The following is a 14,521-nucleotide window of genomic DNA, read 5'->3' on the forward strand; positions in this document are numbered from 1 at the left end:
AGCCACAGCAGTCGTGTCTCTGGCACTGAATCTGGTTCTATGGCTCAGAAGGGAAGGGGGAGAAGAGATGAGCTGTAGTAATAGGATATTCGTGGGTTAGGGGAATAGAAAGGAGGTTCTTTTCTTTCTAAATCTTTTTATTAATATTAGTAATATGGACAGAATACAGATGATATATTGATAGAGAAATTACCAACATACACATTCCATTACATATGAAAAAAAAACATACATAATAGTTACAATATAAATGAGTTTACCAAGACATAAGCCATAAGATATATGTATGGACATAGTAAATCTAAATATTTCATAATGTATAATATAAAAAAAACAGAAAAAAGAAAGAAAAAAAACAAAAAAAAATTTATATAATGCAAAACTAACTAATCTAATCTAATAACTATAACTAATAAGTAATATAAAAGAAAGAAAAACAAACAAAAGAGAAGGAGAAAAAAAAAATGGGCTGTTTATAATATCTCACAAAAATAAGTATTCATCAATGCCGTCACTTCCGGTCCTCTCAAAATACATAAGCTAAAAGCTAGGAAATCAAATGTACTTGGCACAGGGTCATATTACATCATATGAAAATTAGGATAAATTTATCATAGGATAAATTAGCTCATTTTTACTCTCATATAAGTCCTATTTGTGATAGATGTCATTCTGAAATTGCGTCTTTAACTCACATGTTTTGGTCGTGTTCATTTTTGGAGAAATATTGGAAAGATATTTTTGATATTATTTCTGCGGTTTTGAATATTGATTTACAACCTCATCCTATTACCGCAATTTTTGGTTTACCAATGTTAGATTCACAGCATTTATCTTCTTCAGCCCGTCGAATGATTGCATTTCTAACTCTGATGGCTAGAAGATCTATATTGTTGAATTGGAAAGAAATTGATCCTCCCACTGTATTTAATTGGTTCTCTCAAACTATGTTATGTTTAAATTTAGAAAAAATTAGAAGTGGTACTTTTGAGACTTCTATTAAATTTGAAAAGTTATGGAGACCATTTATTCAACATTTTCATAAGAAAGGAGGTTCTATGGGTGAGAACAAGATTTCCGGATAGTTTGGTGCCTCTGGAGTGCCAGGGTCAAGGGCATCTCTGATCAAGTTTGCAGTATTCTTAAGTGGGAGGGTGAGCAGCCAGAGGTTGTGGTACCAATTGGTACATGTCATCAGTACCAATTACATGTGTAGGAGTGGTGACAAGGTCCTACAAAGTGAGTTCAGGGAATCAGGGGCTAAATTACAGGGCTTTACCTCTAATGTTGTGACCTCTGGAACCCATGCCACTTACTAGTGAGTCAAGAGACATGATGATCATTTAGTTTGACACATGACTATGGAGTTGGTGTAGGAGGGAGAGGATCAGATTATTGGACAATTGGGCTCCTTCCACTGAAGGAGGGACCTGTACAGAAGGGACGGTTTGCACCTAAACGGGGGGGGGGGGGGGGGGGTTATATTAGAGTTACCAGGGGGTGAGGGGTGGAAACCAGAGCACCAGAACAGATACTGGAGTGGTTTCTAAGCCTACATACAAAATCAGTAATCAAAAGGCTGAGCATGCTGGGACTAATATTCTTAACTGTGTGTATTTCAATGTAAGGTGTAGGAAAGGTCAATGATCTTAGGGCATGGACCAACACCTAGAATTACGACACTGAAGCCATTAGAGATACTTGGTTGCAGGAAGGGCATGACTGGCAGCTCAATGTTCTGGGGTAATATTGTCTTAGTTATGATAGAGTGGGAGAGATTAAAGGAGGAGGGGTGGCATTATTAGTCAGGGAAAATGTCACTGCATTGCTTACTCAGAATAGACTGGAGAGCTTGACTAGTGAGGCTTTGTGGGTAGAACTAAGGCATAAGAAAGGTATGACCATGTTAATGGGATTATATTATAAATTACCTAACAGTCCGTGGGATTTAGAGGAGCAGATATGTAAAGAGATCACTGACTATTGCAAGAAACATAAGGTTGTGATACTGGGTGATTTTAATTTTCCACATATTGACTGGGAATTCCCATACTGTAAAAGGGCTGGATGGGAAAGAGTTTGTCAAATGTGTTCAGGAAAGTTTCCTTAATCAGTATATAGAAATCTCAACTACAGAGAATGTGATATGAGAGATATTGAGGCCCTGGTTAAGAAAAGAAAGGTGATCCATAGCAGGTACAGCAGGCAGGAACAAATGAGGTATTTGAGGAGTATAAGAAATGCAAGAAAACACTTAAGAAGGAAATCAGGAGGACTAAAAGACATATGGGTGCTTTAGCAGACAAGGTGAAGGAGAAAGCTAAGGGCCTCTATAGACATATTAAGAACAAAAGGATAGCAAGGGACAAAGCTGATCCTCTAGAAGATCACAGTGGTAATCTATGCACCGATTTGAAAGAGATGGTGAAGATTTTTAAAAATCTGCATTCACTTGGGAGGCAGACATGGAGTCCATAGATGTGAGGTGAAGCGACAGCAATGTTTAGGACGTTATACAGATTACAGAAGAGGAGGTGCTTGCTGTCCTGAGGAAAATTAGGGTGGATAAATCCCAGGGCCCGACAATGTGTTCCCTTGGACCCTGTGGGAGGCTAGGGAAAAAACTGCAGGGGCCCTAGCAGAGATATTTAAAACATCATTCACCATGGGTAAGGTGTCGAAGAATGGAAGGTAGCTAATGTTGTTCCAAGAAAGGTTCTAGGGAATTATAGGCCAGGGAGCTTGACATCAGTTTTGGGAAAGTTATTGGAAGGTATTCTAAGCGACTGTGTATATAAGTATTTGGATAGACAGGGATTGATTAGGGATAGTCAACATGGCTTTGTGCATGGTAAGTTATGTCATGAGGAAGTTGGTAGGAAAGTTGATGAAGGCAATAGAGGGACTTTTACAAGGCATTTGGTCAAGAAAGTTCAGTCGCTTGACATTCAAGACGAGGTAGTAAATTGGATTAGACATTGGCTTTGGGGAAGAAGCCAAAGAGTGGCTGTGGATGGTTGTTTCTCTGATTGGGAGGTACGTGACTAAAGCTGTGCCACAGGGATCAGTACTGGGTCCAAAGTTGTTTGTCATCTATATCAATGATCCAGAAAATAACATGGTAAACTGGATCAGCAAACTTGCGAATGATGCCAAGATTAGGGATGTAGTGGACAGTTAGGAAGACTATCAAAGTGGCAACTGGATTTGGACCAGCTGGTGAAATGGGCTGAAAAATGGCAGATGGAATTTAATACAGACTAGCATGAGGCATTGCTCTTTGGAAGGATCAACCAGGATTGGTCTTATATGGTGAGCAGTAGGGCACTAAAGTGTGCAGTAGAACAGAGGGATCTGGGAATATCAATCCATTATTCCTTGAAATTGGTGTCACAGGTAGATCAGGTTGTAATGAAAGCTTTTAGTACATCGGCCTTCATAAATCAATGTATGGAGTACAGGAGTTGCGATGTTATGTTGAAATTGTGTAAGATGTTGGTAAGGCCTAATTTGAAGAACTGCGTCCCACTTCAGTCACCTACCTGCAAGAAAGATGTAATTAAAATTTAAAGGGTATAGAGAAAATATACAAGGATATTGCAGGATCTCAGTTATAGGGAAAGGTTGAAAAGGTTAGGACTTTATTCCCTGCAATAGAAGATTGAGGGGAGATTTGATAGAGGTATACAAAATTGTGAGGCGCATAGACGGGGTAAATGCAGCCAAGTTGGGTGTGAGACTTGAAATAGAGGTCACGGCTTAAGGGTGAAAAGTAAAATGTTTAAGGTGAACACGAGAGGGAAGGTCTTCACTCAGAGGGTGGTTAAAGTGTGGAACAAGATGCAGAAGTGTTGGATGTGTGTTTGATTTTAACAATTAAGAGAAATTTAGATTAGGCACATGTACAGGAAGAATACTGAGGGCTATGGTCTGGGTGCAGTTGGTGGGACCAGGCAGATTAATGGTTCAACATGCTCTAGATGGGTTGAAGGGCCTGCTCTTGTGCTGTAGTGTTCTATGACTATGACTCTAATTGTGGATCATTGAAACCTATTGGACATAGGAAAACATAGATAGAGTGGATGTGGAGAGGACGTTTCCAATAACAGGGGAGTCTAGGGACCAGGGGATATAGCCTCAGAATAGAAAGACATCCCTTTAGAACAGAGATGCGGAGGAATTTCTTTAGCAGGAGGTAAATTTGTGTAATTCTGTGAATCTGTGAAGGCCAAGTCATTCGGTATATTTAAAGCATAAGTTAGGTTCTTGATTAGTAAAGGTATCAATAGTCATAAGGAGAAAGCTGGAGAATGGGGTTGTGGGATAAGTCAGTCATGATAGAATGGTGGACATTTCGATGGACCGAACAGCTTAATCCTGTTCCTATGTGTTAAGGACTGCTGTGAGCATGAGATCTGCTCAATGAGATCCATTCTCTAAATTATGCCTGTATACGGAAAATAAAATACCAGGTTGTAGGTTCTCCTTTTGACAGAGAACCAATAACTGACAAAACAATCCACAGCTGGAGCAGACAGCACTGGTTTGCAAACTTTCAATTGTGAACTGGAATGGTTCCTGCAGAGTGCAGATTTGTGGACAAAGATAAATAAAATTTCAAGTAATAATACACTTCTGGTTAAAATGAATTCCTGGATTGAATTGTTCTGTTGTGGTGCTCAGAGAATTGATCTTAGCATTTCAGTGCTTTTGTTTCAGTAAGATGATCATGCTACTGATGTATAGGAGAGTTGCTGTGAAATGATTATTGTGATATTCTGTAACCTTGTGTAGAACGTTCAATGGACCACTTGGTGTTCCCTTCATTATTTTAGATGTTCAGATAAAACTGTTGAGGTAGCAATGCTTGTTATCGAACTGTTGTAATCAGTAACTGAAACAAAGTACCCACATTAAAAGGATAAAAGCAGTTAACATTAAAACTAAGACAAATGAGATAAAAATACATCAGGTAAAGTTTGCCATTTTCATTAAAGAATGTACCCTAGGAAGTTAAACTTCTGATGATACCTCAGGGATGGAAATCATACATACGACAATGTAACACATGCTGGAAACTGAAATTATGACATACTACAATGTAATACACGCAGGAAACAAAATCACGACATACAACAATGTAATACATGCTGGAAACTGAAATCATACATACGGCAATGTAATACACTCTGGCCTTTTCCACCAGCTGCCAGTTTTCCTTCAGGTCCAAGTGCTTCTCCCTTTTGTAACAATTTGCTGCTGCTAGATTAGCGACAAGAGACCTACAATAACCGAATGAAGTGATTTAGCACACCACAAGTGCAAATAAACTTGAAATGCAGAATCAGGTTTACTATCACCAACATGTGTCGTGAAATGAGTTAACTTAGCAACAACCGCTCAATGCAATACATAATATAGAATAGATTAAAAATCATGCAAAAACAGAAATATATATTAAAAAAGCGAGATAGTGTTTAAGGGTTCAACGTCCATTTATGATGGCAGAGAGGAAAAAGCTGTTCCTAAATCGCTGAGTATGTGCCTTCATGTTTCTGTACCTCCTGCCTGAAGGTAATAGTGAGAAAAGGGTGCTGGAGGTCTTTAATAATGGACGCTGCCTTTCTGAGACACTGCTCCTTGAAGATGTCCTGGGTACTTTGTAGGCTAGTACCTAAGATAGAGCCGACTAAACTTACAACCGTCTGCAGGTCCTGTGCAGTAGCATCCCCCCCCCCCCACCCCCATACCAGACAGTGATGCAGCCTGTCAGAATACTCTCCATGGTACATCTATCGAAGTTTATGAGTGTATTTGCTGACATACCAAATCTCTTCAAACTCCTAATGAAATAATTATCTATGTAAGAATGAATCACAATACCCAAAGGATTGCCAAAGATATATTGGACAGCAGTAGACTATTTGGCCCAACCAATCTATACAAGCATTTATAATTCAGAAATTTATAAGGCTTTTCAGAAAGTAGGGAGCATGGGATCCAAGGAGACCTTGCTTTGTGAATCCAGAATTAGCTTGTCCACAGAAGGCAAAGGGTGGTTGTATTCTGCATGGAGGTCGGTGACCAGTGGTGTTCTGCAAGGACCTGTTCAGGGACTCCTCCTCTTTTGATTTTTATAAATGACCTGGATCAAGAAGTAGAAGGGTGGGTTAGTAAATTTGCTGATGACACAAAGATTGGGGGTGTTGTGGATAGTCTGGAGGGTTGTCAGAGGTTACAGCAAGATATTGATAAGATGAAGAACTGGGCTGAGAAGTGGCAGATGGACTTCAATCCAGATAAGCGTGAAGTGGTTCATTTTGGTAGATCAAATTTGAAGACAGAATATAAATATTAAGTCTCTTGGCAGAGTGGAGGATCTGAGAAATCTTGGGGTCCATGTCAACAGGACACTCAATGCTGCTGTGCAGGTTGACAGCGTTGTTAAGAAGGCATATGGTGTGTTAGTATTCATTAAACGTGAAATTGAGTTCAAGAGCCGAGAAGTAATGTTACAGCTCAAGAAAATGGTCAGACCCCACTTGGAGTACTGTATTCAGTTCTGGTCACGTCACTACAGGAAGGATAGAGAGAGTGCAAAGGAGATTTACAAGGGTGTTGCCTGGATTGGAGGGCGTACCTTATGAGAACAGGGTGAGTGAACTTGGCCTTTTCTCCTTGGAGCGACGCAGGATGAGGGGTGACCTGATCGAGATGTACAAGATGATGAGGGGCAATGATCACGTGCATAGGCAGAGGTTTTTTCCCGGGGCTGAAATGGCTAAAACGAGGGGGCACAGTTTTAAGGTGCCTGGAAACAGGTACCGAGGGGATGCCAGGGGTAAGTTTCTCACACAGAGAGGTGGGTGTGTGGAATGCACTGCCAGCAGCGGTGGTGGCGGCGAATACAATAGGGTCTTTCAAGAGCCTCTTAGATAGGTACATGGAGCTTAGGAAAATAGAGGGCTATGTGCTAGGGAATTCTAGGCAATTTCTAAAGCAGGTTACATGGTCTGCACAACATTGTGGGCCAAAGAGCCTGTAATGTGCTGTAGGTTTCTATGTCCTATGTTTGTATTCTATGCATAACAGCTTAGGGGCAGGCGGCACGGTAGCATAATGGTTAAGGCAACACTTTACAGCCCTAGCTGTAAGTTCAAGGTTCAATTCCTGCTACTGTCTGTAAGCAGTTTGTACTCTCTATCACTGCTGGGTTTCCTCCAGGTGCTCCAGTTTTCTCCCACGTTTCTTAGAAGTATAGGTTAGGGTTAGTGAGTTGTGGACATGCTATGTTGGTGCCAGAAGCCTGACAAAGTTTGCAGGCTGCACCCAGCACACCCTCACTGATTTAATTTGGCACAAAATTATGTATGTTTTGATATACATGTGACAAAATAAAGCCAATCTTTATCATTAACCCTTTGTGTCCTATTCCCTCAGGTTTGTTCGGCCTTTATAATGCAACTATAGAATTAGTTTCTAGCAATTCCAGCGGCAGTGAGAACCACATTCTCGTCGTTCTCCAGTACAGCATTTCTTCTGAATTCCCTATTGGATTTCCTTGTAACTATGTTGTGTTGATGGCCATACATAATTATACTCTTCCACACAGGTGTTTTTTTTGCATCCACTGTGTTGAAATGTTACAAAATTTTAAAAACAGAGTAAATTCTGGTTAATTAGGCCATCAGTTAATTGTGGCAGCTGCCTTATTTGAAACATCTCAAAAACATAAACTAATTGAGAAAATAACAGGATATCCTTTATTTATTTGTGTCACGTACCCCTGTGACCGGGTCAAAGAACCAGCAGAAATGGAATACACTCCGGAGTCTGGTATTGCTTAAAGTAATAATGTTTATTAGTAACTAAGCAATACAGTATATAAATGCAAATATATTGAACAGGTTAGCAATGTGGAAATAGGAGCAAAACTAGAGAGGGAGAGAGGGAGAGAGGGAGGGAGGGGCGAGAGAGAGAGAGAGAGAGAGGGAGGGAGGGGGAGAGAGGAGAGAGAGAGAGAGAGGGAGGGAGGGGAGAGAGAGAGAGAGAGAGAGAGGGAGGGAGGGAGAGAGAGAGAGGGAGAGAGGAGAGAGAGAGAGAGAGAGAGAGAGAGAGAGAGAGAGTGACGAGAGGGAGGGAGGGGGAGAGAGAGAGAGAGAGAGAGAGAGAGGGAGGGAGGGGGAGAGAGAGAGGAGAGAGAGAGAGAGAGGGAGGGAGGGAGGGGGAGAGAGAGAGAAGAGAGAGAGAGGGAGGGAGGGGAGAGAGAGCAGGGAGAGAGAGAGAGAGGGAGGGAGGAGGGAGGGAGGGAGAGAGAGAGAGAGAGAGAAGAGAGAGAGAGAGAGAGAGAGAGAGGGAGAGAGAGGAGAGAGAGAGAGAGAGAGAGAGGGAGGTAGGGGGAGAGAGAGAGAGAGAGAGAGAGAGAGAGAGAGAGAGAGAGAGAGGAGAGAGAGAGAGAGAGAGAGAGAGAGAGAGAGAGAGAGAGAGAGATGATGCCGTCAATGTTCCCACTGTCTTCCAAAGTCCTGTTGTGCTCACCGACTATGACCATGATATGTACGACCGTTCTTCAGCGGTGGAATTATCACCCAGGCAAGGATGGACACACAAATAATTCCCCACCGGTCGCACCTTTTCACACTGTGAGCCACTGATCGACTTTCCCCGAATCGATCCTCCAAAACCCCACCTTCCTGTGGGTGCAACAAGCTCATTCAGTGTCTTGTGATGTGTCTCTCTGTGTAACAGCGGACCTGGCTTTTAGCTCTCCATGTTGGACACCAGCTGTCCATCAACTTGTTCCGTCCTCCACTTCCTGCAGGAACTCTACAAGCCGGCAAGTGACCTTGGGGAAAGGTAAACAAGCTGGCAGCAAAACCGTAACATCAATCTTATGAGCAGTTTCTGACAGACTCTCTCTCTCTCTCTTCTCATGTGTGCTTAATAGCAGCACAGTTCATGAGGTCTATTCTGGACCCCACTTCAAACTAGATTTCACATTCCAGCATATTGATGCAGCTACAAGAAGGCACGACAGTGGCTATACTTCATTAAGAGTTTGAGGAGATTTGGTATGTTACCAAAGAAATTTGCAAATTTCTACAGATGTACCATGGAGAGCATTCCAACTAGCTGTATCACCATCTGGTACGGTGGGGGTGGGGGGGTGCTGCTGCACAGTATTGAAATAAGCTGCAGAGTTGGGCAGGACCTTTTCAAAGTGTGATGCCTTAAAAAAACCGACATCCATCATTGGCAGATGGAGTTTAATGCTGATAGTGTGAGATGCTACATTTTGGTAGGAATAATCCAAATAGGACATACATGGTAAATGGTAGGGCATTGAAGAATGCAGCAAAACAGAGTGATCTAGGAATAATGGTGCATAGTTCCCTGAAGGTGGAATCTCATGTGGATAGGATGGTGAAGAAAGCTTTTGGTATGTTGGCCTTTATAAATCAGAGCATTGAATATAGGAGTTGGGATATAATGTTAAAATTGTACAAGCCTTTGGTAAGTTCGAATTTGGATAATCGTGTACAGTTCTGGTCACCGAATTATAGGAAAGATGTCAACAAAATAGAGAGAGTACAGAGAAGATTTATTAGGATGTTACCTGGGTTTCAGCACCTAAGTTACAGGGAAAGATTGAACAAGTTAGGTCTTTATTCTTTGGAGCGTAGGAGGTTGAGGGGGGACTTGATAGAGGTATTTAAAATAATGAGGGGGATAGATAGAGTTGACGTGGATAGGCTCTTTTTCCATTGAGAGTAGGGGAGATTCAAACAAGAGGACATGAGTTGAGAGTTAGGGGTCAAAAGTTAAGGGTAACACGAGGGGAATTTCTTTACTCAGAGAGTGGTAGCTGTGCGGGATGAGCTTCCAGTAGAAGTGGTAGAGGCAGGTTCAGTAATGTCATTTAAAGTAAAATTGGATAGGTATATGGACAGGAGAGGAATGGAGGGTTATGAGCTGAGCGCGGGTCAGTGGGACTAGGTGAGAGTAAGAGTTCGGCACGGACTAGAAGGGCCGAGATGGCCTGTTTCCGTGCTGCAATTGTTATATGGTTATATTCAGAAGCCCCATCGCCTAGGCCATGCCTTGTTCTCACTGCTACCATCCTGAAGGAGGTACAGAAGTCCGAAGGTGCAAACTCAGTGACTCAGAACAGCTTCTTCCCCTCTGCCATCAAATTTCTGAATGGATCTGAACCCATGCGCATTCTCACTACCTTTTTATTTTTGCACTATTTATTTAACTATTTAATTTTTATACTTACTGTAATTGATGCTTTTTTTATTATTAGCATTGTACTGCTGCTGCAAAGACAACAAATTTCATGACATGTTCCGGTAATATTAAACCTGGTACTGAAATGATTTCACTACTTCAGCTAGTTACAAACTAAGAAGAATTTGAAGGTGGACAACCATCTTGAATATTATAATGAAAATGAAAGTTTGAAGGATGCAACAGTTTCTAACTAGTGTCAGTCGTGTGTACTTGTGCTGCCATTAGGAACTACACCATACTTAGAGTGAAGTTTTTAAATAGCTTCAGTAGTGTATGCTGTGTTATTTACTCACTTGGGCTGACAGACACCAAATAAAAAGGAAGGCAATAAACACAGTCCATTATCTACGCTAGGTGTTTATGCTGATTTTGTACATTTACAGTCAATCAAAAGAACATGGCAGCGTACACTAGATTAATTCTTCTGTTGATAATTAATAGTTTTATAGTACTGTAGTGAGTAGTGTTATAATTTGTTTTGTATTTCATTTAAATACATAATTTGTTACTCAGTTAAATGGTAGTTAGTCTTTTTAAAACTATTTCCATGAAACTTCGGCTATTTGGGGCAGCTGCTTAATTCCGCCAAAATGTGCTGGTCTCAGCCGGTCCCTGTTAACTAGAATCCACTGTATCATCCCTCAGCCTTCCTTTCTCAGCAAAATCGTGCACAGATCTCTAAATCTGGCCAACCAGATTTTCCTCTTTCAGTTCTCTCTCCAAAAACAAAATTCATGTTTGGTTTGCTTTCTCTCATCTACGCACTAACTTTCAGTGATTCCTCTACCTCCCAAGACTCACCTTCCAACTCCAAATTCTTCTTTTGCAAATGTACCACATTATGTGTCTTGAATCTCATCTGCCAACTATCTGGCCATTCCTCAAGTTCTTATAACTCGTTACAATCCCTGTAGCTCCACCATCTCAAGGACCCCTGAAGTCTTCTGCATTCACAATTCAACTTATATTTGCATCAGCAGCAAATTTGAAGATCAGCATGTGGTCCCATCAGCTGAAAAACTGACATAGATTGTGAATTGCTGGGGCCCAGGCACTAACTCCTGTCGACCACATTAACTACAGCCTGTCAACCTGAAAATGTTGGAACACATACTGCAGGTTGTTCTGCCATTTATGAGAAAACCACTGAGCTGACTGTATTTCCACCAACTCCTAGTAACCTTTTACCCTCTCAACATTTTGATTCCAGCGCTTTTGTACCTCAGAAGAAAACACTTACTTCATCTTTCACTTAACTTAGCAACTACTTAAGTGGCCCCAGTTCCAGGTCCCTTTATAACACGTTACATCCACTGCAGTTCCACCATTTCAAGGACCCTAAAGTCTGCACTCAGTGAATTTGAGCTGACCCCGTCCAATCTTTTCTCATAAGATAACCTGCACATTCCAGGTACAAGTCCAGTAAATCTCCTCTGAACGACTTACACTGTTTTTACATTTCTCTATAAACAGAGACGAGTACTAATCACAATACAGCTCTAGTGGTTTGGTCAAGTTCATTTATAACTGAAGACTAATTTTCCTAATTTTGTATCCAATTATCCTTTTAATAAATTTGAACATATTTAGCTTTCTTACTCATTTGCAGACCTGCATAACATCACTGAATGGATTATGCACTAGTTCACCCAGGTCACAGCTTTACCAATTCTTGCCATTGAGATAATGTACTTTTAATACTTCGTCTACCACAAGGTTGAAGTTCATTCAACAACTTTCCAAGTGCCTTTGGAAACACAATTATAATATATCCCCAAGTTTCCCTTTATCTACAGCATGAAACATAGAGTCATACAGCACAAAACAGACCCTTCAGCCCACCTGGACCATGCCAAGCTGTCACTACAGTGACGTTCAAAGGTTTGTGAACCCTGTAGAATTTTCTCTACTTCTGCAAAAATGAGGTAAAATGTGATCAGATCTTCCCGCAAGTCCTAAAACTAGATGAGAACCTAATTAAATAAATAACAGAAAAAAACATTATACTTGTTCATTCATATATTGAGAAAAATTATCCAATATTACACAAAAACCTCTGGGGTAATGCCTACTTCAAAAGCTATTTGGAGTCAGGTGTTCCAATCAATGAAATGAGATTGGAGGTGTGGGTTGTAGAGGTGCCCTGCCCTATAAAGAAAAGATACACTAAGTCAGGTTACTGACAGAGTCTGCACTCCTCAAGAAAAATCTCTTTTTTTGTGCGCCATACCTCAATCAAAACAACTTTCAGAGGATCTTAGAAGAATAATTGTAGAGAGTCATGAAAATTGAAAAGGCTACAAAACCATTTCTAAAGACCTAAGTGTTCACCAGTCCACAGTAAGAGAAATTATTTTCAACTACAGTGGGGGGGGGGCGGGGGGGGGGGTTGGAAGAACACAAGCAAAGGTTCACAAACTTTCCCAACAAATACATGTAATATTGGATCATTTTTCTCAATAAATAAATGAACAAGTATAACGTTTTCGTATAATTAATTTATTGGGTTCTCTTTATCTAGTTTTAGGACATGTGAAGATCTGATCACATTTTAGGTCATATTTATGCACTCTACTTCCATTTACCATGCCCATAAAATTCTAAACCTTTCCATTCCACATATCCGTCTGCAACGCTTTGCAACTCCAAAACATAAAAACTAATCAAAAGGGAAACAAGAGAGCCGGGAATGAGAGTCTAATATCATTTTTAACTTTGAGCAAGGTGAGCATGTATCACATGGTGGTGAGATGACATGCCATTCATGTGCTTTTACATATAACCCATAATGAAGTATTTAAAGGACCAAGAATGTTAAACGATATATTTACAGTATTACTCAAATTTTACTGAAATATTAAATACACAACAGTTCTCCCTGCTTAGCTATAAACTCTAACTCAATACAGAATTCATCTCAACTTATATACATTACACTATATAATACAACCACTATATAGACATCCACAGCAGAGTAGCATTTTTCCTGACAAGGGAGGTCACTCTACTTGGCAGGTGAGACTTGTGTCTGTGTAAACAATCTCTGGTTCTGGGGCCTCCTCCATGGAGGTTTTAGGAAACACAAGGTACACTGCAGATGCTGGGGTCAAATCAACACATACAAACAAGCTGGAGGAACTCAGCAGGTAGGGCAGCATCCGTTGAAACGAGCAGTCAACGAAATGCTGACTGTTCGTTTCAACGGATGCTGCCCGACCTGCTGAGTTCCTCAAGCTTGTTTGTAAGCAGGGGTTTTATGTGTTGGCTCTGAGATTGCAGGAAGTGGCTATAACACTTCTGTACACCTTTCTTCTCCTTTTCTCAGCTTTTATCTCTAGATTTACTTTGATCTTTGCTTCAATCCTAGTCCTGGCTTCTTTCTCTCTTATCCTACTCTCGATTCCTTTCTTTTTTTTTCTCACTTTCTTTCTCTTTCACCCCCATCTCTTTCTCAGCTATGTTCTTTCTCTAATTCTTCTTTCCTTTTCAACTACTTGTCTTTCATTTTCTCACCTATTTTCTTCTAGTTTCTTGTATCTCTGAATTTGCTTATTTATTGAAAAATTAGGTCTAATTTATCCTCTTCTATTTCCATAGCACATGTCATCCTCCTCTTTCGTTTCTTTTTTCTTCTTTCTGGGGTGTATAGTTTCATATTGGGTAGATCCCTTTAGTTCACTGCAGTATCTCTTAATAATCCTTCTATTGCTCCCTTTACAATCTGATCTCTCCTATTGTTTTCCTCATCCACAGCAGCTCTGCTGAATCCTATTTTTGTATCTCCGTTGACTCCTTTCTTTTTGGTCTTCCATTCATGCAGCTGGACTTTCGTCTTTGCATCTATTTTTACAAGCATCTTTTGGTCTCTCATTTGAAGTTCATGCAATAACCTTAATGCATGCAGAGTAAATTCTGGTTCTTTACGCTCATGAAAGCTGAATGCTTGCAACTTTCCTGAAGTTCCTTGAATTCTCTTTCAGCTTAAAACCGTCACATTTCACAAGTAACTGCCTGATTAATATATCAGAAGCTTTCTCAGATTAAGTTGCCTACAAAAATTGTTGTCACTATCACGACTGCTCTGAGCAACATGGTCCTTTTTGGCAATGGTTCATGGTGTATTGCATGGAGAGTTGTGGCATCATCCAGTATCTTTCTTCAATCATTTTCAGTTGACACTATTTTAGGGGATGTGGCATGTAAATGATGGATGGATCTCTAATCAAGT

At 40.6% G+C, this 14,521-nt stretch overlaps 1 protein-coding gene across 3 annotated transcripts in view; it reads right to left on the reverse strand.

The window, feature by feature from the left end:
- The window catches only part of LOC132379180 (adenosine kinase-like), a 298,065-nt gene that overhangs the window by 116,066 nt on the left and 167,478 nt on the right, over positions 1-14,521 (reverse strand). For all 3 annotated transcript variants that reach the window (XM_059946851.1, XM_059946849.1, XM_059946850.1), the window contains exon 6: positions 5,174-5,282. In XM_059946851.1, coding sequence (XP_059802834.1) covers positions 5,174-5,282 — 109 coding nt within the window. The remainder of the gene's footprint in view (positions 1-5,173; positions 5,283-14,521) is intronic.

Source organism: Hypanus sabinus, chromosome 21, assembly GCF_030144855.1.
Source record: "Hypanus sabinus isolate sHypSab1 chromosome 21, sHypSab1.hap1, whole genome shotgun sequence".
NCBI classification, from domain to species: domain Eukaryota; kingdom Metazoa; phylum Chordata; class Chondrichthyes; order Myliobatiformes; family Dasyatidae; genus Hypanus; species Hypanus sabinus.